Raw genomic sequence first — 26,914 nt, 5'->3', positions numbered from 1 at the left:
GCGCATGCCCGCAATCCTGGGGTTTCATTCCCGCTTCCTGAGCTATTACTTTTCTTCTTTATCGCCCTTCCCACCCGGCTCCAATTAATCTCGCTTCATGCAGAGTATCAGTCCTGAACTCAACGGCACCCCATAACTTTGTGTTCACTGTAAAAAGTGCACGGCATAATGACCCCCCCGGCTGCCAGTGATGGCAATGCTCGGATTATGGCTGCTGTATGTCCAGCGTGACCGTGTCCTCGCCGGCTGATAGCGCAAGTGAGCTAAATTTGATGTTTAGTGTGATTACTGCCACAATAAAAAGGTATGTCGATGAGCTCACCAAGTACGCGATCCAAGTAAGCTGAATCGAAACACTACGGTCCCAGGTCAGATGCAATCGCCAAGACCCTTGCGCGCAATGCATTGCCTCCAATAGCCGATGTCTTCGTCGTCGCCAGAGACAATACGGTCGCCGCAGCACTAGAAATCAGTAAGTGTCATCATCTCCCGTACTATCCAACGCCTCGCATCCCCTCGCCCTCGTTCCCCCTCACCGGCAAAGCTTGCCTCCCCTTTCGGAGATCATACTCATTTCGTAGAGAACAGTTGAATATAGTGCTGGATCGCGTATCGCAGCTGGAAAGGTCGCTCGAGTGGGCTCAGCCACCCCTAGCAACTCCAGATGGGTGGCAGAACTCTTGCTCGGGCGAGTCTATGCCCCGGCCAGCCACTAGTGGGACAGAACATTCAGACTCCTCGCCTGCCCACGAACAGAGTACCGATGAACCCATGACTTGCCAACTACCAACTCCGGCACGAGAGGTTTCCGGGGGTTCCACATCAGGGAGTCGACAGCTCTACCACTTGCCGGCAGAGGAAGCTGATACCAGGAGTCCCGAGGACAAGGCGGTAGCAGAGGCCGATATGCGGCGATATTTCATGCCCACATCCGATATCGGAAGCGCGTCGGACCCAGACAGACGAGCATTGCTTTCAGCCGCTCTCAAGTTGGCCAGACAGGTGCCAGTATCAGAGCCAGCGACTTTTCACAGAGGCTCTGTCTCTGAGCTTGACCAATACAACTCTGCGATGTACCCACCGGCCGACTTCCTGTCGCTTCTTTTTAATTGTGAGGACAGCCGTATGATTCAACCCATCAAACCTGTGATTGAGACTGACCTGAAGTTGTAGCCCCTCGTGGTAGCGATGCGACAACATATCACTGGGAGATGGGCACCAACTTCTCGCTTGCGAAAGTAAAAGAAATGGCGTTTGCTCTTCTGGATGGCTCGGTGCATGGAACCACCAGACTGCTGTACATGCTATCCGTCAATTGTGTCGCCTATACATTTTTGACAGCCATGGATGTCGATGAGCAAGATAATATCAATGTGGAGCTAAATATGGCGGCACAAGCAAAGTATTTGAGGAATATTGAGTGTGCACTACAACATGTAGACACACAGCCTCGCCGAGATCCACTCCTCTTTCAAGCCCTCTTGAGCGCTGTAAGTTTCCATTCATTCGCCCCTTTTCTCGTTGTAGTATTACTATGGTATCTAACCACGACATGCTTAACACTAGGCCATGGTAATGCAAGACGCGGGATATATGCGTCGCTGCTGGCGACTGAACTGGGCAGCCTGTGGTGTAGGCGCTCTCCTCGACGAGGATTGGTTTAGGCAGTCTACACTACCCGCTGAGGAGCTTGTGCAAATTCGCATTGCGTTAATGAAGTGCTACATACATGACAGAGCGCTATCTACTGATTTCAGTCAGCCATCCAGCTTGATGGATCTTCCTATCAGTACCGATCTGTTGGACCAGGAGAAACCATGCGATGCCATGTTACTGACCATGGTTGATATTGCGAAAGTCACCGACGCTCTATTCCGCGAGGCCCGCGCATATAGTGCGGCCGGTGAAAGACAGATCAACAAAACCATGGTTCAAGAGCAAGTCAAAGTCCTGCAGGGGATAATGGCAAGATCAGATGAGGTATGATCCTACACTATTCGTATTGTAATCCCGACACATAATGGTTCTTGGAAAGGAACGGAAAGGAATGATATTGGCTTGTATGCAATGTGCTCATCTTTCAACAGTTTAGAAATCGGCCTCCGGCTTCAACCGATCCATATCTCATCTCAGAGTGGGCTGCTATTGACTTTATCTACTTCTCAATGATGGCGAGTCTTGTACGGTTGAGTGCAGGCGATGCACGCTCAACAGATCAGGAGGGTCTTCACCATGCCCGTAACGCCCTGTCATCCTTGCTACAATTACTCAAATGCGCCACAGTTTCGTCTTCATACAGAATGAAGGCTCTGGCTTCTGTCTGCTGGTAAGTGATTGTCCTACTAACTCGAAATCTGTGGGCTTTTGGTCTTGCTCACCACGCTGACATCGAGGAGGGTCGTGCCACTCTTTACGCTCCGCCCTGTTTTCTTTCTCTTCCGAAGTATGGTCATTTTCTCGGATGCCCTGGATCTGAAACTGATGCAAGATGTGTCGGAGAAGCTGGGTTTACTCGCTCCCTCGCGTCATTGTCTTGCAGCACTTCATCAACTATGTAAATCTTTGGTCGACATGTATGCCGGATTTGCGGAGAGGGCGATTTATCAGCGGCATCGGCAAATTCCTACGAACAGGCCACTAGTAGGTCAACCACCAGCAGCTTTGCCTATAGCAGCTTTTCAACAAGCTCCTTCCCAGATGCAGCTCAATAGTTCTGGCCACACAGAGAATGTGTTCTTGGGAAGGCTGCTGGATGGTTCTTCGCAAGACTTTGGATCGGACCTTTTAGACTTATTTGACTGGCCTGGCATGGAGATGATAGATTTTTGATATTTCTGGGCGGAAATCATCGCAGAAAGAAAGAATTGGCAAGTATATATTCTGTATCTGACCACTTGTGTAAAGACAATTCAGAGGCTGGAACATCAGATCCTCATCTCAAATCCTTTTGATCATAATCTCGGCATCTGGATCAGGCATCACCTATTGAACAAGACTGTTAAATCATCGGGCTAGTCCACGCACTAAGAACAAGATCGAATGAAAAGATGATACTTACGCTGATCTCATATTCCCTGTTGGCTGGCCGCTTTGCACCATCGGGCAACCTGATGTGATAGTTGAGCAAGAACTCGGATAAAATTAGTTTTATCACAATGCCGCTCAAGAATCTTCCGGGGCAGGCATGTCGGCCGATACCAAAGGCAAGGTCTTTGGTTCCAACACTGACAAACATATGCTTGTTCTCCTCCCCGTCCATCTCACGCAATCGGTAGAAGCGAAGCCCATCAAACTGGTTAGCATTTTCATAGTTGTCATCATCTGCGTGGATTGCACACGTCGCCGTCTCCAGCTTCGTACCTTTAGGGAGGAAGGTACCGTCAGGAAGTGTTATGTCGGCGGTGGCAGCGCGCTGAAATGTTGCTAGATTTAGTGCATTTTAGCAGGGGTTGGTGGATAAAATGGGGGAGATGATGGAAGACCAACTTAAATCGGGCGAAGAGAGTCGTTGTGACTCCTTCATAAAGCTATCCATCTTCCTCAGCTGCTGTATAGACTCCTTATCGAACATGGGGCCGGATGTACTCCCCTTGACGGCGATGATCTCGTCGCGGAGAATTTGAACCATTTCTGGCTGAGCAGCTAGATCATACAAGCACTGCATAGTTGAGGCAAAAGTAGTCACTGAGCCAACGGCCGTGAGTGTCATTTGATGCGTCAACTGGGTGTCCAAGTCATCAATCAACGCAGCGTTCTTGCCCGATGTCAAGTGATCCAGCATGGTTGCAGGATCTTCAAGGGGCAAACCAGTAGCCTTCTTCTCGTTGATGGATTTCTTAATGATGTTGCGTGCTCGCCCCCACTGATCTTTGATCGCGGCTCGGTACGGGTTACATCTGTGTACTATCCATCGCAGATATGGAGGGTATGACTTGAGTAGCTGTATCGATTCCTCCACGGCCATGATGTAACCAGTCGCGAGGTCCAGCCATTCTTCATTATCTGAGGCGGCACGGCTGTGGAATGCGCGGGATGTGGTCTTCGTAACTAGTCGCAGCATAGGTTCAGAAAATTTGATCGGGGACCATTCTATTCACGTCGCGTCAGCATCCAAAAACTGATGGGGGTTTTTTTTATGAGATACACACCTTTGGTTGAGCCGATCAGAGGAACAAGGTTGGCCTTGACTATCTCGTGTAAGGCAGGCACGTACTGGGCTAAGGTTGTCCCAGGGTTAGCACTCTGATTTTCTTGCGGCCATCGGCATGATGAGTCGCTTACGCAAACTTGGTGTCAGTCCTGAGCGGATCGCCTGAATGAAGTACTCCGGGGGGCCACCGAATAATGTGTAATCAACAAGCATGTCCTGGAATTTGATAAGCGTTGGCGATCGAGAATCCATCGAGCAGATTAAGCCTTACATTGTCGATCGACACCTTGAAACTTAGGTCCGGGTGACTCTTCATCTCATTAATTAGCTCATGAGGAATCACCGCCTTCACACCTATAAATCAGAACAGACAGTTAGAAACAGAGCCGAGCGACTTGGAATTCGAAGCTTTTAACATAGGAGTTCAAGTGGTCGGACCATCATTCGTATCAATACCAAATACTTTGCCGGAAAACTAAACATGGTCAGTCTTCAGAATCGTCAATATATCCGAGGAACAACGGGATACATACCTGTTTATACCCTTTCCACACTATTTGTCTCGGGCGACGTCCGTACTCGGCGATTCGCTTTTTCTTGGAGCGAATTTCGTCGGATAGCACGATTGGTATGTCCAGCTTTGACTTCATTCCATTCAACCTGGCACCCATCCACAAAAATACGACAAGCATAATCACGGTTGTTACACCGCGTCCGGGGGAGTTGATCAAGTTGGCTCCCCCATCCATGTCCAGGGAGATACCCGGAGCCGTGGCATTCGTAGCCATGTTGAATTGTGTGACAGCTAGGAACGGATTGGAGTGAGGTCAAGAAAGAACATATGTTCGTGCGAATCGGACAGAACAAACAGACATTGAAGAAGCGGCTTTTCCATGGCGGGGGCATCAGTCGCAGCGATTATATGACTTCCAGTCTATACAGCGAAGAGTCAGGCACAAGTTTGAGATCGTTTCCGAAGAGGTACGGAGTTACTACGAAGTTCACAAACCGGGTTTCCGGAAAGCCGACGACACCAACCCCGCGGATGTTCTCCGAAGCAAGCCCTTTCCCTTTCTCCTCTGATTCCCTTTCAATTGCCAGAAATCCACTGCGATACTAGTTTACTGGAGGGCTATATGATTCCGTCCGGGGGAACGCAGCACAAAATGGTATACGTCTTGACATTGATATCCAATGACACTATGTGTGATTTTATGGAGGACTGCCTGTTTCGGAGATCCAGCTATAATTTCGGTGATCGGACCCTATACGCACTATTTGAAAAGCAATAATCTGTGAATATCAAGACGGTGTAATGCAGGACTTTGTTTGGGGGGGGGGGGGGGCTCATTAACAGCATCATGGATCCGGGATTTGGAGACATTTATTCCCGGTGCTATTCGGGCTCCATGTTTCCACCTTGGTCTATAAGGTACTAGAATCTTTCCCAACCAATTCACGTGAGTAAAAACTTCACCATCGTCCGATACTCATCCTGAATTATGGACAATCAGACTTAATCGAGCTATTGCCCTTAAGCCTACGCTCCCAATTGTTTAATGCTTGAAATTCATCGCAGTAACATACTCATCAAGCCAACATACCCAACCCACTCCTCAGAATGATTTAGGACAACTAATTAGCGGGTGGAATCTTATCACGTAGCAAGCCTTTACTAGGTGGCAACTTGCCTGAAACTCATTCCGGTTGGCTTGCTTTCGCCGAAAGATAATCGGCCACAGGCGTATCTTCTTTTTTCGGAAACCTAAAGATACGGCACTTGATGGAACGGTGGGAGTGAATAAGTATCCACGTTATATATGTGTCTTCCATCTCGACAGATTTTGCTTTTTACAAGTAACCTGTGCCAGACAACAGCAGTGATATTCCAACTTTTTCCGTCTCTATCTTTACTCACATCCTCTAAACACACTCATCATGTCCTCATCCACTGCGGAGGCGTTGACTCGCCACGACTCGACTAAGAAAACGGGGTTCAATGACACTTTCATTTCCACCGAATCGACAACCCCGATCGAAAACAGTACCAATGTCTTGAAAAAACGGTTTACCTACCAAACGCTGATATTCATGTTCATTTCCTTAAGTGCAGGGGTAAGAAATGCAACATATCTTTTGAACAAGCTCCGCTCCATCCACTCTATTAGCAATATGTACCAATGTGCAAGAAACTTCGCCACCTGCTGACACATGAGTACAATCTGAAAGTGGGAGTCGGTAATCATGTCTCTTTACCAAGTCCTCATCGGCGGCGGACCTGCTGTTCTCGTCTGGGGATACATCCTCGCTGCTATTGGTGCTATCTGTGTGTCCTTTGCTTTCGCCGAATACGCCAGGTATGCCTCAGAACCGACGCAAATGTTTCGTGATTAGAAAAGTGGTTGCTAACCTTTGCATAGCATCTGGCCCTCTCCTGCTGGCCAGGCCCACTGGAGCGTAGTAAGCTTGAGCACACAGTCGGTTGAGGCTACACATACTAATCAAGTCAAAGGCTCTAACTCCTCCCAGATTCAAAAAGATGGTTGTAAGTTGTGCAAGAATATCTGCAGAGAGTCTCGGAAGGTTGACTGTATTATATAGGGGTTCCAGACGGCTTGGATACTTTTGTGGATGAATATTTTGGGTAACATCGCAGCTATCTACTCTATGACCATGTGTATTCAGTCACTTATCTACATTGGAAATTATGACTATGCGCTCCCGAGGTGGCACGCATATCTTGTGAGTTCCCCTCAAGACTCATCTATCAATAGATTCTGTCTAATCTCACAGTAGATATTCATATTAGTTGCCGTGGCTTCGTGGGTTGTCAACTGCTTCTTCCCCGATTTACTCCACCAGATCACCATCGTGGGCAAGTCAAAATGAGACACGGCCCGGAATCCAGATACTGACTCTTCAGGCAGGACTTGTGTTCCACATTCTTGGGTTTTTCGTTATTATCATAACACTACTAGTGACCACCAAGAACAAGAATTCGGCCAGAATGGTCTTTCTAACCATTGAGGATCACACGGGCTACAACAATAACTTTGCAGCTTTCTGTGTTGGTATGCTGCCGGCAGCGTTTGGGTTTCTTTCACTTGATGTCACCGTCCGCTTTTCGGAGGAAGTACCAGACCCAGAAGTCAATGTTCCCAAGTCGATATTTTGGGGGATTTTGGCAACCACTGCCATCGGCCTGCCATTCGTTTTGGCTATAGCCTTCTGCATGGGTGACCCCAATGAGCTCCTCATGTCTCCCATCGTGAATCTTAATCCGTTAGCATTGGTAAGCGCATCGAGCTCTTTGCCATTCGAATCTCACCAAATGTCGATGATAGATTACGCTGAATTCTACCGGATCAAACGCTGCAGCCATGTGTTTAAGCGCCACCCTCATTATTGTCGCTTTCACCGCTGCTATAGACGGAACTGCTGCCGTCGTCCGCATTATCATGGCTCTTGGTCGGGACGATGCCATCCCCTATGGTAGTCAATTCGCCAAGCTACACCCCAAATATAACAGCCCTTTCAACGCCTGTCACTTGGCTCTGTTCCTCCAGGTATTCATTGCTGTGCTCTATGTAGGCAATTCTACAGCCTACTATGGAGTTGCAAGTGGCGTTGTTGCAATGCAAGTGCTCAGTTATATCCTTCCCATCTTCTTAAACTTGCTATATGGAAAAAAGCTTGGTATCGTTTACGGCCCGTGGAGCATGGGAAACTCCCGCTACTTGGTCAACACTTTGGCCGTTCTAATTTATGTCTTCCTATTTGTCATCATGCAGCTTCCCACGACCTTGCCGGTGTCAGCAACGAACATGTAAGAATGTGGCACAACTATCATAGATCCAAGCTGACATAATTAGGAACTATGCCTGCCTTCTTCTTGGGGGATCCACATTGTTGACTACCCTACTTTATTCATGTTGGGGAAGAAAAAAGTACTTTGGTCCTAGGGCTATCATTGAAGCGTCGACTTGGGAGTAGAGTTGGATTCCTGGCCACGATGTTTGCACGAAGATTTACATAGCACGTGTTAAATGTGCTGTTAGCTCGGGCTTGCTGTTCAGGCAGGGCGTGCCCTGTACAAGCTTATCACTTAGTATGGTTCCACTGGGGTTCCCAAATCTCGATGTTACCAGCATCCAAAATACCACTAGCTCTCATCTACCAAAATCGGAATATCCGGGACTATTCATTGACATTACGCAATGCTTGCTATGCTTGGCAAGATGCGCGATCAACGTCACTTATCTTAAATCCTTTAGGGAGCTACGACGAAATATGCAAGAGTACAAGAGAAAGCTCAGGTCCAGGAGGGAGCATTGTTGTAGCGCCTTGGGAGCAAATTAGGTGAGGGTCATTTGTTCTACGTTTTCGTTCGGTTTTTGCCTGCCGCTCAGAGTGTGTTTGCTCGACACAAGCCCACAGCTGGGAGAATGGGAATCGCTCTGTTGCATATCCTTCGCCGTTGCGCCCGTCCAGCCACTAATAATCCAACAAGTGATTCGGATCAAGCGAGAGGCGGAGGGAATGCAGCTGTGTCAGGAATTCTACTACGCGACTGCGAAACCCATCTGGCCGGAATGGCAGCGGGGGCGCACATTCTTGATCTTATCGCCAACTTCATTATCGGATTGTAGGTCAGCTGTCACACGCAATGTACCATGGCTTATACCCTGGAATAAATACAACCCGCCCACGTCATCAATCCAAATTTTTTGAGGTATCCTTTCGAGCTGCCTTGCTCATTATGTCAGAAGCCGAAACCAAGACCCGCAATTATCGAAGTTCCACAGCCATTAACAACCCCTCCGAGGCATCTGAGAGGGAGCAGATGGAAGAGCAAATTGTAAGCATCATAATGAAGGGATCAAGGGTTGAATGATATTGTATTGTATACCTAGCAAGCGGTATCTATTTCCATTGTTACGACTACCTCACTTCCGCCGAATCACTCCATCAGTGAGATTGAGAATATGACCCTTGATAGAGATATGTTGAATATTGTGCTGAAGATGAGGGCTTTGAAATATGTCATTACTGAATCTTGTCGCTATATGACACGATTTGTCGTTGGGTGTACAGGTGTAACTCCTCGAGTCCCAGGCGACTCGAAGACCCTATTTGGAGCCCAACAAAACGAGGACAGATAAGGCACCTGCCGGCACAATTGGTTCCGGCTCTGATTGATAAACGGACTCTCGGGTTCCGGAGGGTTGAGGTTTCCGAAAGGAAATGCCGCACGCTCGCGGATCCAGTATCTGCGTCACTACGAACGCTTCAGCCGGGTTTTCGAGTCGTCATGCCCGATACCTTTTATGCCAACCCTCTGGCCTTTGTTTCTCAATCTTCTGGCAGGCTGTTATTACATCATTGCAAAAACCATGGACGCTCCGATACGACCCATGCCTCAATCTCTAGCGCACAAGACGGCAATCATCTCCGGCTCATCTGCTGGAATTGGTGCCGCAATTGCGATTGAATTATCTGCCCGTGGAGCAAACATCGTCTTGAATTATCCATTCCCATCTTTAGAGGAAGAATGCCAGGCAGTCGGCCAGCAGTTGCAGACAAAATGGATCGCAGTCTGCGCGGACCTCTCCACCGTCGATGGACCCTCCCAACTCGTCGCTGCGGCGGTAAAAGAATTCGGCACAATCAACATTCTCGTCAACAACGCAGGACGTGTTCCCGGCGGTGCTACCTGGGAGGCCACCTCTGAGCAATGGGACGACACTTTCAACTTGAACGCTCGCGGAATGTTTCTGTTGACAAAAGCCGTTCTTCCCCACCTGCCGTCCTATAAGCCCTCCTCACCACCTCTCATGTCTGGTGTCGCAGAGGTCTCACGGATCATATGCATTGGTTCCGGGACCAGTCGGTTGCCCCAGCCTGATGCTATTATATATTCGGCAACCAAGGGTGCTATTGATACGATGGTCAAAGTATGGGCTAAGGAGCTCCCCCCTGTGTATGGCTGCACAGTAAACGGCGTGGCCCCGGGTCCAGTAGACACGACAACATTTCGGGTCGGCTGTGGAGATCAATTTCAGGAGATCCTCGATACATTTGCCAAAGATACCCCAGTTGAGGGAGGGCTCGCGGATGTTGGTGATATTGCTTGGACTGTCGCATTCCTGGCGGACAGAAGATCCAAGTGGATCAATGGAGAATACATCATGGTCAATGGCGGGTTGTGTATGGTATGAGGGATCATGCCGCATAGAAGGAGCCAGCGCTTGATACATCCTAGATGTGACTTGAACAGCTGGTTCTATTGAACCAGCTGTATTTTGATCAAGGGATTGATGTCTGTCATTCGTTTTACTAGCCCACCTTTTATGCAAAGCTCGCTCCCATTCAAGAAACCCAAGACAACATCAATAGCTCCGACCAGCATCTGGTATAGAAACTTAGGCAACTTGCAAAACGTGAAGGTCTTTCGGTCCCGAGAAACAACCGGCAATTTGATCCAAAACAGTTTACTGATCCTGAACCTTCTCATCAGCAGGCCGACGGACGGTCCATTTTAAATAAATCCGAGTATATCATCCATCAATACACTGCTAAAGCGTGCTACTGAGCTCTGCTCTGCTTTATTATCAAGCCTATAAACGAATATACTGATTTCCAATCTAATTACAAAGTGAGACTTGTTTTAACAAGTTTCAACATCCAATATGTATGCTGCAAAAGGCTTTCTATAGAAATGTTTGTTATAACTCTGATACCTTGGCCGAACTTCTATTCTCTATCTTTATTCCTCATTGTCTGATAAATTGTAACAAAAAGGTACCCTCCAGCACCTCCGGCCTGCAGAACCACATGCTGGGCATCCTGCTGTGCACCTGGTTGATTCCCAGCGTGGCGGCCGACGTGCACGCCGTCTGGTACGAGAAGTGGGCGATCTTCGAGGCGCGCGAGCGCAACGGTGTGTATGACTACAAGGCGCTGCTGGGAGCGCTGGTCCTGGTCGAGATCCCCTGGTTCCTGGGCCTGTTCACCCTCATCTTCCTCATGACCCTCTGGACCTTCGGCTTCGCCAGCACCGCCAGCATCGCCGGCGTTGTGTACGGCATGTACCTGCTGTTCGCGCTCTTCGGCCTCGGCGTCATCTACCTCATGGCGGCCTTGTTCCCCGACGCCACGATGGCCGGCTATGCCATGTCGCTCTTCCGGGTGACGGTCCTCATGTTCTCCGGCGCTGCGAGCCCCCACGGCGCCCTCAACGACTTCTACCGCCCCTGGCTCTGGTGGGCCGACCCGCTCACCTACTTCTTCGAGGCCACCGTCTCCACGGTCGTCCACGACGTGCAGGTGCAGTGCACGTCGACCGAGTTGGCTGTCTTCGACGTCCCCAACGGCACCTGCCGCGAGTATCTGGGGCCCTACCTCGACAACAACCCGGGCTACCTGCTCAATCCCTCGGCCGTCCAGGCGTGCGCGGTCTGTCCGTACTCGGTGGGGGACGAGTACGCCCGCTCGCTGCACTTTTATTTTGGGGCCCGTGGCCGCGACGCGGGCGTGTTCCTCGCGTTCTGCGTGACGAACTTCGTGCTATTGTTTGCGGTGACTTGGTTGACGCGCGTGCAGATGCGGAAGTGGCGGAGGTGAAGACGCGGTGGGATGGAGCGGGGGGATATAGAGCTAGAGAGGAGAGTAATTATAGATAAAACAAGAGAAAGAAGCTTCACGTGAGAAGAGAGAAGGCCTAGATCCTATGATGATAGTGATCGTAGCGAAAAGGTGGTTACTTGAATCAGGTTACCATTCGAAGGCGATCTAATGAACCTCAGGGGTGAGCGATACAGAACAACTTAAGTTCTGGGTGGTTGGCGAGTGGAGGAAGCAGCCTGGTAAGCCGCCTTGAATCACGTGGCCGGCTTGCTCTTACTAGGAATGCCGTCTATGTAAAAGCTGCCGCCCGCCCCTCCCTCGGGCGCGCAGCTCAGTTGATTGACATTTCTGTAAAGCGATCTGAAGTCTAAGGGGTGGACAATATGAAACGGTTTCTTGAATTCTTGATGGTTGTGGGTTGTTGAACTGAGTCTTGAAGGTGGGCAACTCGTTTGGTGAATCGCCTCGGATCACGTGGGCTGGATTCCTCAGGGACGCCGACAGTTTCTATATCATCCAGCTTGCCATCTATTTTGTTCTAGATCTACAGTGTGTGAGAAATGGGTAAAAAAGAGAATGAAGAAAACCCCTTGGAAAAAAAGAAAAAGAAGAAAAGAGAACAACCGAAAAGGCCATAATACCAACCATGCCGTCGTGCTGCAATTCCTCCCACTTGCTTGCTTCGCGAGGTCGGGAGGGAAGGGGTATAGATCAGACATTACAAGCAGCGGGTCTATAGAACAAGATGGAAAAAATCGTACATCGAGATAGGGAAACCGCCTCCTATGATGAACAGCCTCATCAACTCTGATCTTCACTTTAGACACCTGCGTAAGGCTGTTCTCTGTCCGGAACCATGTCGACGATCTGTCATTGGCGCGAGAGAATCAGTACCAGTGGCAAGTATGCATTGCATGCACTGGGATCCGTGACGAATGAACTTACCGCCCGGTAGAAAATAAAAGTCATTTCTGATTGTTGGGGCGTGGGCCCTGCTCGGGAGGGACTGGATCGGTAAAGGATGGGATCGAAGGGGTTGAAGAATGGCAGTATGGTTTGCCCGTGGGTGGATCGGCGGGACGAGCCGAGATTGTAGAAACTAGTGGTACGGGACGTGTGGGACGGATGAGGTAGGATCGAGTCTCCTATCACTCCGCCGACCGGTCAGGATCATGAATCGATAGTCAGGGAGTGCTTATGTTCCGTCTGTGCTGCATACCTTGGGTGTTGTTCCACCATCGGCGGATGCTAGCGTTATGTTTGATCATGAACCATAGACCGGGGACACAGGCAACTAGCAGAGCTACCAGGGCGATGATGGTCTCTGCTGACAGGCCCATTTGGAAAGAAGACAAGACCTGGCAGGATTGAGGAATGATTCTGGATCCGGTAGTCCTCTGATTTGAAGTCAAAACTGCCGTGGAAATGAGGAATGAGATGAGCGGTTATATACTCCTGGCCCAAGTACGGGTGAAAGAAGACGCCGTATGCTATGATCACTGCTGCGGGTAACAAGGATGTCAAGTTGAATGCGAGTGAGAGAGCGAGAAATAAGGACGCGAAGCGTGACCTAGCAAAGACAACAACGTGCAGACGAAAACGATTCAGGGATGCATCGGCGACAGCCCTTGGGTCTTGCCCAATTGAACATGTTGGATGACGCCACAGGTAACATCATGGATCAGTCCTAACAACTACCGTGGACCTATATAGGTACGTGCTTAAAATTGTGGCTGTGCCATCGAATTCATGCAGGACTGTGCAACTCCGGCCTACCATTATGCCAGATGCAATTCAGCCACATATTTCGGACCCACATCTCTTCAGGGGTGTGGGCGTTCTTGAGTAATCCAGCCCATGTAATCCGAGGCGATTCACCAAGCGAATTGAACCCAGATAATTCAACCATCAGTAACCACCGGAGAACCAAGAAATGAGGTCTCTGCAAGAACACGAAAGGCGACATCAGGACCTGGGTCAATAGTCGAAGCGAAAAGCACAGAGTCTACTAAGGTGGTAAGAGATCATTAACCGGTTTAACAGCACGATAGTCTATCGTAAACGAGTTCAGCAGGTGACCGCACGACATGTTTCCTCCGTGGACGGAATCCAGACCACGGGTACTATTTCCCACTACATCACGAGATATTATCGCTAACAGACTGCAGCTGCGAAGTCCAGTTATTCCGCAGAGCTCTAGCTAGGCTATGTGTATACCTTCATGAAATCGTCGTCAGTCGCACGGATTCGATGCAATTGCGACGGCTGAGAAGAATGCAATCAGTGTTCGAGATCATACGAAGGACTATGAGCCCTTCTGCAGATTCATGCGGGATTCCCGGTTATCATGGGGTGAAAGCAGTCTTCCTTTCTCCGATGATAGTACTTGCGCCTTCTATACTAGCATTGTGCATGCCATCGTATTGCTAAAATTCAACTACGAACGACACACGGAGCGCATCGTCTATCCCGCGCCAATCGCAGGCTCGCATATCCTTTATGCAACTTCCAAAAACAATTTTTAGAGTCTCTTCTTTCTGTGGGCACATCATAATCTCTCGGATGCCACTTTGCAGGATCCTCATCATGCGGACAGCTCAATGCATAGCGGCGGGGAATGGCTGCATTGATGCAGCAGAGGCATCATCTTACAACCAGGGACATGTCGAGTACCCGCAATTTGGAGAAAACTGAAGTGGTCGATTTACTACCCACTCAGAACTCACACTTCAAGAGCCGATGCATAGACGATCAAATCGTGCGGACACAAATGCACCTCTGAGGGGTATGAACGATTATCCTGGCGTCCTATTGAGGATGATGAAAATGTTGATTGTCATGTTGATCATGTGAGTCCTTTTTATCTGCCAGCAGTTTGGGCCAACTTTTATGGCGTATCCTTGTTGCTTTGACGAGGAATAATTTCATATCTACAGACTATCTACAGACAGCCCCTGGGTGTATTCAAGTGATCTGGTTGAGTATTTGATATTTTTCTCACTGAGCTAAGATATGCTGAAGGTCTCTGCTCACCATCTAATGGCACTTGACCGAGGAATGCGGTTGTGAGGTTGTTTGTTATAGCCGCACCGGAACAACCGACCCCGTCCGCTTGCCCTGACCCGGAGGTTCAGAAGGTTTGGCTTTTTTATCGGGTCTGGCAATACTGACACGCCGGTTCGAGCAGACATGTCCACTTGAACGCAAGGTGGAGAGGACGATGGGCATTCTTGAAGTCTCTACCTTAATCTCAGTTCGTGCAACATCGAGAACCATTCAACTCTTTATACTTTCACACAGCATCACAACTCCCTCTCCAGCTCAAAATCAAGCAAGAACCCCCAACGGATCCCACCGCGGCAACACCTTAGGCTTCTGCTCCAGGATCTCGCGGACCTCGCGCGAGACAAACTCCGCGTCCACCACCGCCTGGAAGGTATACTCGTCCATCCAGCGATCGGTCATGACGAACCAGCCCTTCTGGCCGGCGGCCTCGCCCCAGGAGTTCTCGACGCGCCAGCGCACGGGCGTGCCGTCGTCCTCGAGGTGCACCCCCGTGATGACCATGGCGTGGGTCATGGCCGACTCGCCGCTGGCCAGCCGCTCGGCCTTGCTCATCCCGAGGGAGACGTTGAAGGCGAGGGCGAGGTCGGTCAGGTCCGCGTCCATCACCCCGAGGGAGGTGTCGGAGGATTTGCCGACGTCGCAGCCGAAGAAGACGGGGTGGCCTGCTTTGAGCATGGCGATGACTGCATCTTTCAGGATCTGGTGGCTGTCAGCATGTTCCCCACACAACGAAGAACAGGAGGGGGCAGGGGGGGTAATACCTTCATCTCAACATTAACATACGTCAACGGCCGTCCCTCGAGCACATTCCCTAACCGCTCGACCGTCAACAACCGATTATACTCATTCCGGGGGTCGTTCACCAAACTAAACAACCTAGCAGGCGCCACAGCCACCCTCCCACCGACCTTCCTCACGCCCGTCTCGGTACTCACGCGCCCCGCAAACTCCCTCGGCGACACCCGCACCGTCCTCGCCTTCCCGGCAGCATCATAGAACTGCCACACGAACCGCTCGTCCGGACTGGGCGCCGGCCCCAGCAGAATCGTGACCAACGAGTGAATCTCCTTCAGGAACCGGGTCTTCGCCTCGGCCACGCCCTGTCCGCCACTTTCGCGCTTCAGCCTCCGCAGCACCAGCCCCTGCTCGCGCAGCTTGGCGGTAATCAACCAATTCATCCGGCTGCTGTTCATGGCATTGTAGTTGTCCGGGTACACGGTCGCCGGCACGAGCCCGTACTTCCGGACGAGGTTGACGACCATGTCCCACTGGCCGCCGTCGGTGACGGGGTCCTCGAGCAGCTTCTGCACGAGTCGGCCCGCCAGGTCCTCGGTCGTGGCCGTGGCGAGTATCTGCTCGAAGAACCAGTTGGCCTTTTCGAGCTTGTCCCAGTAGAAGAGGTAGGCTTGCGAGAGCTCGAATTCCCCGAGGTCGTATTCGTGCATGAGCGGGAGGCGGAAGATGTTGGTCGACGCGAACAGCCAGCAACGGCCTGAGGAGCGTTGGTTCGTGATCGGGGCGCCTTCGTTGGGGATTCGTAGGTTGAAGATGTGTTGCGCGGTGGTGTGCAGGGTTGTGCGGTTGGTGAGGAGTTGCGGATAGGGTTGGCTGGAGAGGGTGGTGATTGCGAGGCGGTTCTGTTATGTACATCTTAGTTTGGCTGGTTTTGGGGGTGGGTGCGGGAGAGTGGTGGGGGAGGGGGAGGACAGGGGAGGCCGTACCTTGGGATCGCGGAGGAGCGACTCGTTCCAGGATTTCAGGTTGGAGAGGGATAGCGTGGGGATACGCTCTGCCTCGGGTTCGAGGTCGTCATCTGGATATTGGTAGGGTGGTGCTGGATTTGGCACTGTTAAAGAGATGGTCTGTCATTGTAGGGTTAAGTTGGGGAAGGCGTACGAGATTGCGGGGATTCGTCATCGGCGTAGACGGGTGCAAAGGATGAGGCAGCCTTCTCGCTGGGAGTAGCAGCGGGCTTGGAGTACGTGGTTCCCATCCTGAGAAACTGGCTCACGATTACACTGGGGAAAATTGAATCAGGTTTACTCAGAGACAGGAAAATGGCGGCATGTTGCAATAAATACGGACAACCAACAACCGGGGATGGGAGATAAGCAGACTCCACAAGGACCCGGGGAGCAATCGAGCGGGGAACCTCCGTCGAGTGGGATAGCACCCTCCCCTTCCATTGGTCTGTTGCTAGCGACTTATCAGCTGCAGCTGCACATGCAGGGCCTGCGACGAGTCAGATGGCTGCACGCTGGGCTGATCCGGTCGCGTGAAGGTGTGATGATTAGTTATCCGTCGGGTACTCCACCGCTGTTGCATGCCAGGCACTGGGCCCTTCCTCTTGATGTGGTTGCAGAGAGTTCACACTCGATAATTGTACCAGTGACCTTCTTCAGATGTCATTGAAGAATTATACCAGTGACCCTCCTAAACAGCAAGTTGCAGTCTTACTGCTAAGACAAGTAACGATAGTGGCTTGTTGACAGCTAGACGCCCCCCCCCCCCCCCCGGCAGAAACGCCATCTCTCATGCGGGGAAATTCAGATATAAGGCTCCCTACTCTGCATTTAGTTTCCATAAGGGATAGAGATGTCTTGAACTTAAGAGAAAACCAAGGAGAAAGCAAAGGGTACTACTCCATGACAAGCTCACTTTTTCGATCGGCAACGTGCCATGGTTTGGCATCTGGCTTGCCTCGAGCGCCTGTAGGGCTGTTCTTACTGGCGGCCCCTGAACAGCCCAGCGGTTAGCAGGACGAACCACAATACAAAATAGCCACCTGAACCTTCTGAGGATATCGTTAAAACACACACATGTCAATGATGGTTGCTGCTGTGATCAACATTACCTCCTCTCCCTCCACCCTCTTCGTCTTCAGCCAGCCTCAATGCAATGACCACTCCCCGCCGGACGATTCTCGCCTCCCTCCTATTCATCCTCAACATCTGCTACTTCTGGCACAAACTGCCTACCAAGCCGAAACAGACACTTGAACACCGGCGATCGCAGCTCTGGCATCAGCTCCTCCCTCTACTAACCCAACATGCCCCCAACTGCCCACCACCCATCCTCCACGGCACAGCCGGCACCCACCGATTCGACCCCACCAACCCCCTCCCTCGCGCGAACTTCATCCTCAACAGCGAAGAGATCCTACTCCCAATGCAGACCGCACACGACGGCTTCATCCGCGCCATTCACACCACCAACTTCGAATCCGCATACCGCCACGGAACAAAGGGCATCGTCACCGCAGCCGGAGGATCCTACCTCCCCACCTTCACGGTAACCCTCAAGCTCCTCCGGCGCACCGGCTCCACCCTCCCCGTCGAGGTCTTCATGAAGGACGCGACGGAGTACGAGGCCATCGCCTGCGAGACCATCCTGCCTCCGCTGGGAGCGAAATGCATTCTCCTCTCCGACCTCACACCGGATCTGGACTTTGAGAACCTCACCGGCTTCCAGCTCAAGGCCCTGGCGATACTCTTCTCCTCGTTCGAGGATGTCCTCTGGCTGGACGCCGACTGCGTTCCCCTGCATGATCCAGCTCCGCTGCTTGGCTCTGAGCCCTTCGCGACGAATGGGCTGGTGACCTGGCCTGATTTCTGGGCTGATACTGCCAGCCCGGTTTATTTTGAGGTCTCTCGGCGGAAGGAGCTGGATGCGACAGATGCGAGGGCGAGGGCGAGGGCGGCGAGCGAAGCGGGTATGCTTCTCCTTTCGAAGAAGTCGCACTTCGGCATGCTGCTGCTGGCGGTGTATTATAACGTTTACGGTCCGGCGTTCTACTACCCCCTCCTCAGCCAGGGTGCCCCGGGCGCAGGGGATAAGGATACCTTCCTCCATGCTGCGACCGCCCTGGATGCGGAGTTCTACGCGGTGAGCGCGCCTCCGGTGGACCTGGGGCGGATGAATACGGGTGGGAAGTCGGCGGTGGCGCTCAATTCGGGGTTTATTCAGGCAGACCCCATACAGGATTACGCGAGGGTCCGTTCGGGCGGAGAGAATGGGAGTGCTCCGCGGGCGTTCTTCATCCACGCGGGCAACCCTGAGTTCAATCCAGGAAAAGAGCTGCTGGGGAGGAGGCTGAAGGGGTTGGATGGACGGCCGGCCAGGTTGTGGACGTATCCGCCCGAGGCGTTAGCTCGAGTTGGCTTTGATGCGGAGAGGGTGTTCTGGGAGGAGACGGTTGCTGTGGCTTGCGAAATGGAGGAGGTATTTGAGTCGTGGGAGGGGAAACGGGGATTGTGCGAGAAGGTACGGGCGCATTTCACGGATGTTTTCGCAGTTGATGCGCTTGGTTTGGGATTTTAATTGTTTAAGCTTTTTTGATCGTGGGTTGGCTTCTTGCATGTTTTTGGTTGGCTTCTGGCAAATAGGCAATCGGCGGCGTGCTAAGCATTGTACTGGAGAGGTCGCGAACCCCAAGCCATTCACGTGTAATTTGAGTGAACTGGGGAGAAAGAAACGAGGCTAGTTTACCACAAGCCTATTTATATCAAGGCTTGTTTGCTGGCGGCACTTGTTGAATCTCAGGGCGCGTGTTGAGACATTATACCATGTGGATTGGTCCTCCTCGTGGCCTTGACAGGGGGGAGAGCAGGGGTAGGTCTAGCGTCAGTATGAGGGCGGCAAGGTAGAGCATTCGACTCAACAAGTAACAAAAGGGGGGAGTAGTATTACTCTCGAGTCAACTCCCTGGCACGACTTCTAATCCCTTCCTGTTTCCTCCTGATGCCGGTCTAGATGTTGCCTGTTATTCTCCGACGCCGCGTTGACCTGTGCCTTCTCTAAAGACAGGCTGCGGATAACGCGACAAACAACACATCAGACTGCTGTCGATCTTTCAGACCTCTCATCATGTCAATCACATCCTACCCCGCCGAGACCAACAGTGGCACCGTCACATCTTACCTCCCACTCACTACCGCCTGGCCTTCCTCGTCCGGTTGCGCAAGCATCTACCGCCTCAATGGACCCAGTCTCGTCGACTGGGATCCCGGGTACGGGCTGGATGTGAACTCCGACGTTGTCTGCGATGCCCCGGAGGTAACCACATGGTGGGAGCAAGGGCTGCTAGGAAACGGAGGCACACTGCCCACACGGATCAGTCTCGGCCCCTTCACCTGTCCGGAAGCGTTCTCGACAATGAAATCGTCCGTCAAAGATGCCTCCAGCACGTTGGTAATGTGCTGTCCCTCGTGAGTCTCGTCTTGTGTTACTTGAGTAGCTGTAGAACGTGCTGAAATGCCCTTAGACAATACTACATCGGCGACGGGAACACTGCCCTGATCGACGGAAATTGTGAGTCAGACGTCTCGTCCGGTATGATCTTGACGTACGCTTCGACACCGTCCGGGGAAGCCACCTCGTGGAAGATCGTGACGACCACATTGACGCGCAGCTGGACTGTCGGTGCCATTGCTGTGGTCGGTTGGAATATTCGCTATGACGCTGTGACTCCTACAGCCACTGCCCCTGCCACAACAGCATCAATAACCACTGGACCGGAGCTTCCATCCACTTTCAGCTCCTCTGGAATACCATCGACAACCAGTAATAAGACATCAACTTCCGCCCCAGCTCCACCCACGGTTACCCGCACACTTCCTACGGGCATCAAGGTGGGCATAGGGGTAGGAGCAGGACTGGGCGTATTGGGTGCAATCGCTCTTCTGGCTGCTTTGTACATCTTCCATCGTCGAAAAAGACAGCAAGCGACCACCAAAACTGTTCCGAATTTGTATCATGAACAGAGAACGGGTTCAGGAAGAGACTGGCGGCGGACCCAATGGCCTGTTGAGCTCGATGGAACGAGACAACTGCATCGGAAAGGAGACATGTCGCCAGTGGAGTTGATGGGGTGATGGTCCCAGCTTGCAGAGGCTTATTCATGGTTCGCCGAGTAATAAACCCTCGCTGTAATTGTTCAGTCATCATCGTGCGTGAACGCGTGAATGCATTGAAAGAGTAGCCTGTCTGGCCCTCGAAAGCTCTCAAGAGTCTGTGCTCGGCCCGGTTCATCCTGCCATTTCGTCCGACTGGTTCCAGAACCTTTTCGCTTGTACTTGTGACAGCGGCCCAGAGGCCTTGCCTTAGGCTGCCTGCTCATCACCCACCTCGGTGGCCCTAGCTAGTTCCTCCGAGATAGCCTGACGTAGACATCTTCCACCTCTTTCGCAGGTGTCATTAACTTGTGATAATCCCGAGTATCCTAGACCTTCAATTCAATCCTCTCGTGATAAATATGTATAGCCTCGAATTTGTGACAGCTGGCAGATATGATGCTGAGTTCGGTGTTCCGCTGAGTGGTCACTGTAACCGAGTATCGGGCGATGCATCAGCACGGACGTTCATTTAAGGGGAAATTCCATCGTGTTAGGCTCCTCGATAAGATCTAATTATCAAACATGTTCAGCTGATTGTTTCTTTGGTGGATTCATGCACATTACTTGAGATTGAGCTAGGCAACTGTCTAGGCTCAGGAATTATGGACGTGCTAATAATTGTGATCTCGGTAGCGACCGCAACTCAAGCGGTATTGCGGATCCTCAGGTCGCGTTGTGAAGGCTCGAGCAACGGTAGCAGTGTACGACGACGTGGGAGACGCCCCTTGGTCCATGAAATGAATTGTTGAAGCGGCGGATTGTCACCATTAAACAACATAGAGGACCTTCCATCCTAAGGATGATCTGCGACGCGGCTGTTGGCTGCCGAGTTGAACTCTGTGGGGAAGGCTGAGAGTTCCGAAGCATTGCGGGTCGCGCTCCACCTCTTTGAGATTCCGCTCGCCGCTGTTCCTGGCACGTGATCGGCCGACCCATTACCCCCGAGGCGGTGGAAGGAGTTTGAAAGGCGGTAAGATATTCCTTCGGCAGATGCGCTGATGCGGGGAAGCACCACAGCGGTGAGCGGATTTGACGCCGCGGAACAACAATCAAAGAACCTTCACGCGCCTGACAACCTCCTCAGTAGCACATGTCTCGTCTTTGTCTCGCTATCAATTGTTATGAAAACATCATGCCATCTTGCTCACTTCAGATCCTTCTAAGTTCGTGATCTTTTCCTGCCGGGGAAATTGACAAGCTCCTTGTCTATTGCTATGACACCCTGCCGATCGTGGAATCTGGATGCCATGATCGAGCGACAACCATGAGACATGTCAGGTTAATGGAGTTGCAGCGTGAGCTGGGCTATACCTTTCGAAACACTCGAAATCTCACTGACGCTCTCCGGACACTCGGCGAGAGACCGGATGACCCTCGGTTCTCGCGCAGTGGCAGCGCGGTACTGCTAAATGTCGCATCCTCCGTATTAACAATGATGCGCACAGCCGCAGCCCGACCTGGCACAAGCAGCCAAAGCTGGAGCCAGAGCCACTCATACGCCGGTCCCCCTACTCCGTCCCCTATCGCAGTTCTGAGGAGTCCCGACTTTGAGCTGAATCAGAGCATATCTGAGGCTATCTTGTCAGCCTCCGTGTTCAGGAGGCCCATAGCGCGGCGCAATATCGATCCGATGCAGATCAAGCTTGCTGCAGGCACCATCATCGGAGCAGCCTTTATAGACAGTGATGGGAATCTCCACTCCATGTACAACATCATCCATGCTCTCGGGCTGGAAAAGTCTCTCGAGCCCAGCCCGGAGCCTACGCCTGTGAAAAGCCAAAACCATGATGGAGCGGGTCAAAGCTCTGGCCTGACAGAATCTGATGGACTCCGGGCGCCTGCGGCGGAAGGCCAAGAGAGCACTGGGCAGGATGTTGACTTGACGTCTGACCCCGTGTCTACCACCCCTGCTTTCGGGGTCATCGATCATGATTTGAAGGCCCATGAATCTGCGTCCACCGACACGACCACTCAGCAGTCTATCATGGCGCATGAGAGTCAGCCTTCCGCCGTATCATATTTTGACTGGGACCAGGAGGCCTGGGAAGCCAGCGGGGGCATTGCCATCCGACTTTCACTTGGTGCCAAACATGGTTATGTCACAATAACAGGGGGTCCCAGGCGTCCTACAATACAAAATTTCGACTTGATATCCACGTCTCGGCTCCCCACCTTGATCCACGAGTTGGACTGGCAGGCGGACTTTTCAACCATCCCCAGCCTTCCCGATGAAGCGTTGCCACCACTGGAGCGAGAACACAACCCAGACCGGACCGAGGACTGGGAGGTCGATCCACGGTGGCTCCCTGCTGATTTTCTACGAAGTGTCGATGCAGCAAAGGCCCAGGCTTTCCTTCTAGAACAGAAGGTCACTGCACTTTCTCAAAAGAAACAGATCCCGAAGGGTGAGGGCTACATCGGGACGCTGACGACGCAACTCTTACACCAAGTCGCGTGGTATTTGGCATACGCGAATCCACAACTGCATCCGTATCTCCAAAGACATCTGAGGACGGAACATCGGTACCATATACCGTTTTACCCTCCACTAATCAACGAGTATTTGTTCAACACCGTTCCCGGACCCCACGACATACGTCAACTCTCGCATGTCGAAATGGCCCAAATTGATGAGTTAGCTCGGTATTTGGTACGATTTTCACTTTCCAAGGAGCCCGTCTTACCGGAGCTCGCGCAGGTTCTTGTACGAAGCCCTGAGGAGAAGTCAAATGTGCATGTGTCTGCGAAGGAGTTAGAGTTGGTAGCGCAGCTTGCCGAGGACTGGAAGGGATTGGGGACGCCAATGGCTCCACCCCTGAGAACATATGAGCCACGAGAGTGGGTGAAAGTGTCAGAGATCCCTGTGCATGCTGCGAGAGACCAGATACCAGCGAACTGGGATCCTGCCGGTGTCGAGACGAGACAGGAGGCGATCAATGAGTCGGCTGACGTGGCCACTGATGCTCCTTCCGAGATTTCTCCAGAGGTCATCCCAGAGACCACCTTAGAAGCAAACCTAAACGCCATTCCAGAGACGATCTCAAAGCCAGATCCCAGAACAACCCTGGAGATGACCGAGCAGTCAGCCAAAGCGATATCTTCCACCTCACGGCAATCACAGCCCCGAAATCCTTGGCCTAAATTCCGCCCTCTCCGGCTCTCTGAGAACAAGCCAGGGCCAAAGGATGACCTCGCCACGCCGGAGGAGCTGGATGACACGACCAGCCCGCAACCTAAGGCCAAACAACTTTCAAACACGTTCTTCACGGCCCGTGGGTTCTCCAAATCAGGAAAGATGTTAAACACGCCGAAAGGAAAGATGGCCGAGGCGGTGAAACAGCAACCCAAACCCCGCGGCCCGGTGTCTCAATACCTATTCTTCAAGCCGGGCGCAAGTCACAAACCAGGGAGAAATCCGAAAGCGCCACAGGAAAAGGTGGAAGTCAAGCCCCGGGTGAAACCCGTGCGACCACAGCATACCTTTTTCGGTGCCAAAGGTCCGTCCGGCAAGGGCAGAGGCCCCTAGGACAGAGCCTTCGTTAAATGATGAATCGATTTGAAGGGCAAGGTTGCAGTATGTTTGGTGGTGCTGAAACGGCCCTCACTACTGCTGAAGACTGCTGAATGTCGTGCACCTTTTACACACTACCTGCGGGTGAGGTCTTGCGGAAGCTGGCAGACTGGTCGGGTTCAAGCGCCGATGGCTCGAGTGGTTGCTCGTCATCTATTCTGGCCAGAAATGAGAAACGTGGAGGGGCATAGCAGGTACGAGTGGGTCTCACGTGCAGTAGCCAGCTCAGTGGTTAGGGGCATTTGCTCCTACCGTTTCTCAGCCAGATGATCATTATGCCAGCAGTGATGGATGTCCTGCCGCGACCGTGGTTGAAGGACAATGCATATCACGTGAACGTGCATCTCCGGTCTGGGGACGGAGAAAAGCGACTGTACTGGACAAGAGGATCAACTGGAAGGTTGGGACAACACTCTTGAATATTTACTGATGCACAACCAACATTTGATAGAACCATCACTAAGACTTATGACCATAACGAAATACATAAATGCAGCGGATGGCTGTTCTAAGCCGCACCCTCATGCATTCCAGCCGTAGCAATCCTGGCGCACATACTACCATCGTTAGTAAAGGCATCTCGGGTATGGTGATTGTATCAGTGGCTATAGGTGAGCAGAGAAGTTGACGGGCATACGCCACGTGACGTGTCCCATCCACCAAACGTGTTGCCCACTCATATTGCTCAGCAGCTTTGCTCAAGCAAAGATTTGACAACTTAATCATTGACTCAAGCCTTCCTGACTGTCCTCGACCGACTCCAAGTTGTATCGTCCATATCTCGTCACTAAAACCACACTATTTGGATCACGTGCTCTGCGATATATACCGAGCTACCAGCCCTCGTTTACTTCTCCAACGCGCAGCGAACCTCATCTCAAACATGAAAGAAGATATCCATTGAGCGCGAGCGATACACCCAACATGCCGATGAGGCACGCCAGGAACAACGGCCCGGGCCCTGCCACAATCCCATTTGCAAGATCGCTTGATTCCCGACTCCCATCAACCCTAGCATCCTCCGTCTCCACCGACTTTGTCTCAGAGACCGGAATCACAGACACCAACTCCTTCATATACGCAGCTGCCGTGGCAGCCGCATAGGGCTGCCACCGTTTGTTCTTGTGCGAGTCCGCATAATCACACACCCCGTGGATCACAAGACAGGAAACCGTGGCCGCCACCCCGGCAGCCTCGATATTGACGCCCAGTATTCCCAGCTCATCCCGCAACTGATCCCTCAATTGACCATCCTCGATCGCAACATCCGCTGACCCGATCGTCCCGTAATGCACCACTGGGCTGGTATCTTCGCGGCTGCTTCGGACCACGATTCCCGCTGGATCGCAGCCTCCGCATCCGCCTCCAAGTGCATGGCTCGCCTCAGTCCTGAAAAGACGATCATCGTCCGCTCGCGGAAAGAAGTACTTCGCTCGATGCTCCTCAGGGACCTTACGCAGCATCCCCTCAAGGTACCGCGGCATCTCGCTCTTCACGCGCCGGTGCCGTGCCTCCAGCCTTGCCACGGTGGCCAGCAACCCGTTCGGGGGCAGATGCAACGCCCCAGTCCGCTCAAAGCGGTCCCCGGCGAGGATCTTGCCCCGGTCGAACTGGACCACTCCCGACAACACTCCTGTGGGCTTGCTGACGACCACGTCGCCCAGTCGGATGTCTACGTGTCTGGCCAGATCGGGGATTCCGCTTCCGATCCCTGTCAGAATGATGAATTGAAGCCGTGGGAAGTCGTTAAGGAGTTGCACGGCGCCTGACGCTGCGCTGTTGTTTCCCGCTTTGGAGAGGTGGGAGATGGCCACTTTATGCTGGTCCATGCGGCCCAATATGTGATTGCCGATGTGGTGTGGCATGGGTAGACTGCAGTGGATATCGTCGAGCATGGCTTCGATAAGTGCCCGGTCTACGCCCATGGGGCAGATGCAGGCGATCGTGTAGTCCTCATGGCGGAGGGAGACATGTTCCGAGCTCATGGTAACCCCGAATTACGGTCCGATCTGATGCTCTTCTTTCAAAGAGAGATTGGTACCATTACATACTTTTAATAGTCAGGAGCAGCAAGGCTGAGGAAGTCTATGTTTATACACAGCCTCTTGCAATCTGACGTGGCGGTTCCCGGCGCTTAGCCTTCATGCCGGGCGCTTAGCGAACTAACAGGGCTGAAGTTGTGGTACGTATTGAAGATCCATTTTAAGGCGTTGGGCTGTGTTCCCCAAACCATAACAAGGGAGAGGGGGGGGGGTTGTTGAGTGTTTTACGGTGGTAAGATCCCTTTGCTGACCTAGCCAATAGTCGCACCATGCTTCCTACCGAGTACGACCATCCAACAAACTGCCTATGACTCGGTCCCTAACTGCTGCTCAGGAATTGAGCGCAACCCAAAACCTATTGTTGCTCTAATATACCCCGGCAATCAGTCAGTCTATGTTAATTAAACTGCATTATGCACGTGGACAAGCATACGACCGGCATAAATCAACTACAGTTGCTACACCCAATCAATGCGTGCAACCGTCCAAGCTTTCGGCCGCTGAACTCAATCCAATCCATCAAGTAAAACCCATCTGGCATGCTCGGATAAACCGAGCGCGGAGA

At 52.0% G+C, this 26,914-nt stretch overlaps 11 protein-coding genes across 11 annotated transcripts; 7 read left to right on the top strand and 4 right to left on the bottom strand.

The window, feature by feature from the left end:
- The first annotated feature begins 1,020 nt into the window (after positions 1–1,020).
- Positions 1,021–2,975, top strand: BO66DRAFT_127415 (fungal specific transcription factor domain-containing protein). The gene is made up of 5 exons (XM_025641965.1): positions 1,021–1,111; positions 1,174–1,490; positions 1,567–1,980; positions 2,088–2,326; positions 2,397–2,975. The coding sequence occupies exons 1-5, from the start codon at positions 1,072–1,074 to the stop codon at positions 2,827–2,829; spliced, it is 1,443 nt and encodes a 480-aa protein (XP_025502149.1). The 5' UTR covers positions 1,021–1,071; the 3' UTR covers positions 2,830–2,975.
- Positions 2,938–3,964, bottom strand: BO66DRAFT_412887 (cytochrome P450; the record flags this gene model as incomplete). The annotated part of the gene is made up of 3 exons (XM_025649383.1): positions 2,938–2,982; positions 3,059–3,423; positions 3,487–3,964. 3 exons carry the CDS (start codon positions 3,962–3,964, stop codon positions 2,938–2,940), a joined length of 888 nt encoding a protein of 295 aa, XP_025502148.1.
- Positions 3,965–6,379: 2,415 nt separating this feature from the next.
- BO66DRAFT_455418 (amino acid transporter) lies at positions 6,380–8,143 on the top strand (the record flags this gene model as incomplete). Its single annotated transcript, XM_025652088.1, has 8 exons — positions 6,380–6,507; positions 6,571–6,610; positions 6,663–6,695; positions 6,752–6,892; positions 6,947–7,021; positions 7,074–7,442; positions 7,495–7,976; positions 8,023–8,143. Coding segments are annotated over 8 exons (1,389 nt in total), but the record flags the coding sequence as incomplete, so codon positions are not given.
- Positions 8,144–9,564: 1,421 nt separating this feature from the next.
- On the top strand, positions 9,565–10,368 carry BO66DRAFT_326993 (SDR family NAD(P)-dependent oxidoreductase; the record flags this gene model as incomplete). Its single annotated transcript, XM_025643926.1, has 1 exon — positions 9,565–10,368. One exon carries the CDS (start codon positions 9,565–9,567, stop codon positions 10,366–10,368), a length of 804 nt encoding a protein of 267 aa, XP_025502146.1.
- A 526-nt stretch (positions 10,369–10,894) lies between these two features.
- Positions 10,895–11,955, top strand: BO66DRAFT_393146 (uncharacterized protein). The gene has a single exon (XM_025647689.1). It carries the CDS (start codon positions 10,985–10,987, stop codon positions 11,771–11,773), a length of 789 nt encoding a protein of 262 aa, XP_025502145.1. The 5' UTR covers positions 10,895–10,984; the 3' UTR covers positions 11,774–11,955.
- Positions 11,956–12,473: 518 nt separating this feature from the next.
- On the bottom strand, positions 12,474–13,116 carry BO66DRAFT_455409 (uncharacterized protein; the record flags this gene model as incomplete). Its single annotated transcript, XM_025652087.1, has 3 exons — positions 12,474–12,643; positions 12,722–12,927; positions 12,996–13,116. 3 exons carry the CDS (start codon positions 13,114–13,116, stop codon positions 12,596–12,598), a joined length of 375 nt encoding a protein of 124 aa, XP_025502144.1. The 3' UTR covers positions 12,474–12,595.
- Positions 13,117–14,759: 1,643 nt separating this feature from the next.
- BO66DRAFT_377642 (C1 family peptidase) lies at positions 14,760–16,939 on the bottom strand. The gene is made up of 4 exons (XM_025645765.1): positions 16,739–16,939; positions 16,564–16,676; positions 15,604–16,479; positions 14,760–15,541 (listed from the first exon to the last, which is right to left on the bottom strand). Exons 1-4 carry the CDS (start codon positions 16,833–16,835, stop codon positions 15,104–15,106), a joined length of 1,524 nt encoding a protein of 507 aa, XP_025502143.1. The 5' UTR covers positions 16,836–16,939; the 3' UTR covers positions 14,760–15,103.
- Positions 16,940–17,441: 502 nt separating this feature from the next.
- On the top strand, positions 17,442–19,385 carry BO66DRAFT_393144 (alpha-mannosyltransferase). Its single transcript, XM_025647688.1, has one exon. The coding sequence runs from the start codon at positions 17,741–17,743 to the stop codon at positions 19,160–19,162; it is 1,422 nt and encodes a 473-aa protein (XP_025502142.1). The 5' UTR covers positions 17,442–17,740; the 3' UTR covers positions 19,163–19,385.
- Positions 19,386–19,555: 170 nt separating this feature from the next.
- On the top strand, positions 19,556–21,477 carry BO66DRAFT_472778 (uncharacterized protein; the record flags this gene model as incomplete). Its single annotated transcript, XM_025652989.1, has 3 exons — positions 19,556–20,049; positions 20,106–20,484; positions 21,370–21,477. The coding sequence occupies exons 1-3, from the start codon at positions 19,709–19,711 to the stop codon at positions 21,475–21,477; spliced, it is 828 nt and encodes a 275-aa protein (XP_025502141.1). The 5' UTR covers positions 19,556–19,708.
- A 523-nt stretch (positions 21,478–22,000) lies between these two features.
- Positions 22,001–24,479, top strand: BO66DRAFT_455405 (uncharacterized protein; the record flags this gene model as incomplete). Its single annotated transcript, XM_025652086.1, has 1 exon — positions 22,001–24,479. The coding sequence occupies one exon, from the start codon at positions 22,001–22,003 to the stop codon at positions 24,260–24,262; it is 2,262 nt and encodes a 753-aa protein (XP_025502140.1). The 3' UTR covers positions 24,263–24,479.
- A 336-nt stretch (positions 24,480–24,815) lies between these two features.
- BO66DRAFT_421624 (5'-methylthioadenosine/S-adenosylhomocysteine nucleosidase family protein) lies at positions 24,816–26,292 on the bottom strand (the record flags this gene model as incomplete). Its single annotated transcript, XM_025649975.1, has 3 exons — positions 24,816–24,864; positions 25,343–25,718; positions 25,764–26,292. 3 exons carry the CDS (start codon positions 26,290–26,292, stop codon positions 24,816–24,818), a joined length of 954 nt encoding a protein of 317 aa, XP_025502139.1.
- Between the last annotated feature and the right edge of the window lie 622 nt (positions 26,293–26,914).

Source organism: Aspergillus aculeatinus, assembly GCF_003184765.1.
Source record: "Aspergillus aculeatinus CBS 121060 unplaced genomic scaffold BO66scaffold_35, whole genome shotgun sequence".
Classification (NCBI taxonomy): Eukaryota; Fungi; Ascomycota; class Eurotiomycetes; order Eurotiales; family Aspergillaceae; genus Aspergillus; species Aspergillus aculeatinus.
The sequence above is the reverse complement of the archived record's forward strand: the minus strand, read 5'-3'. Positions and strand labels throughout refer to the sequence as shown.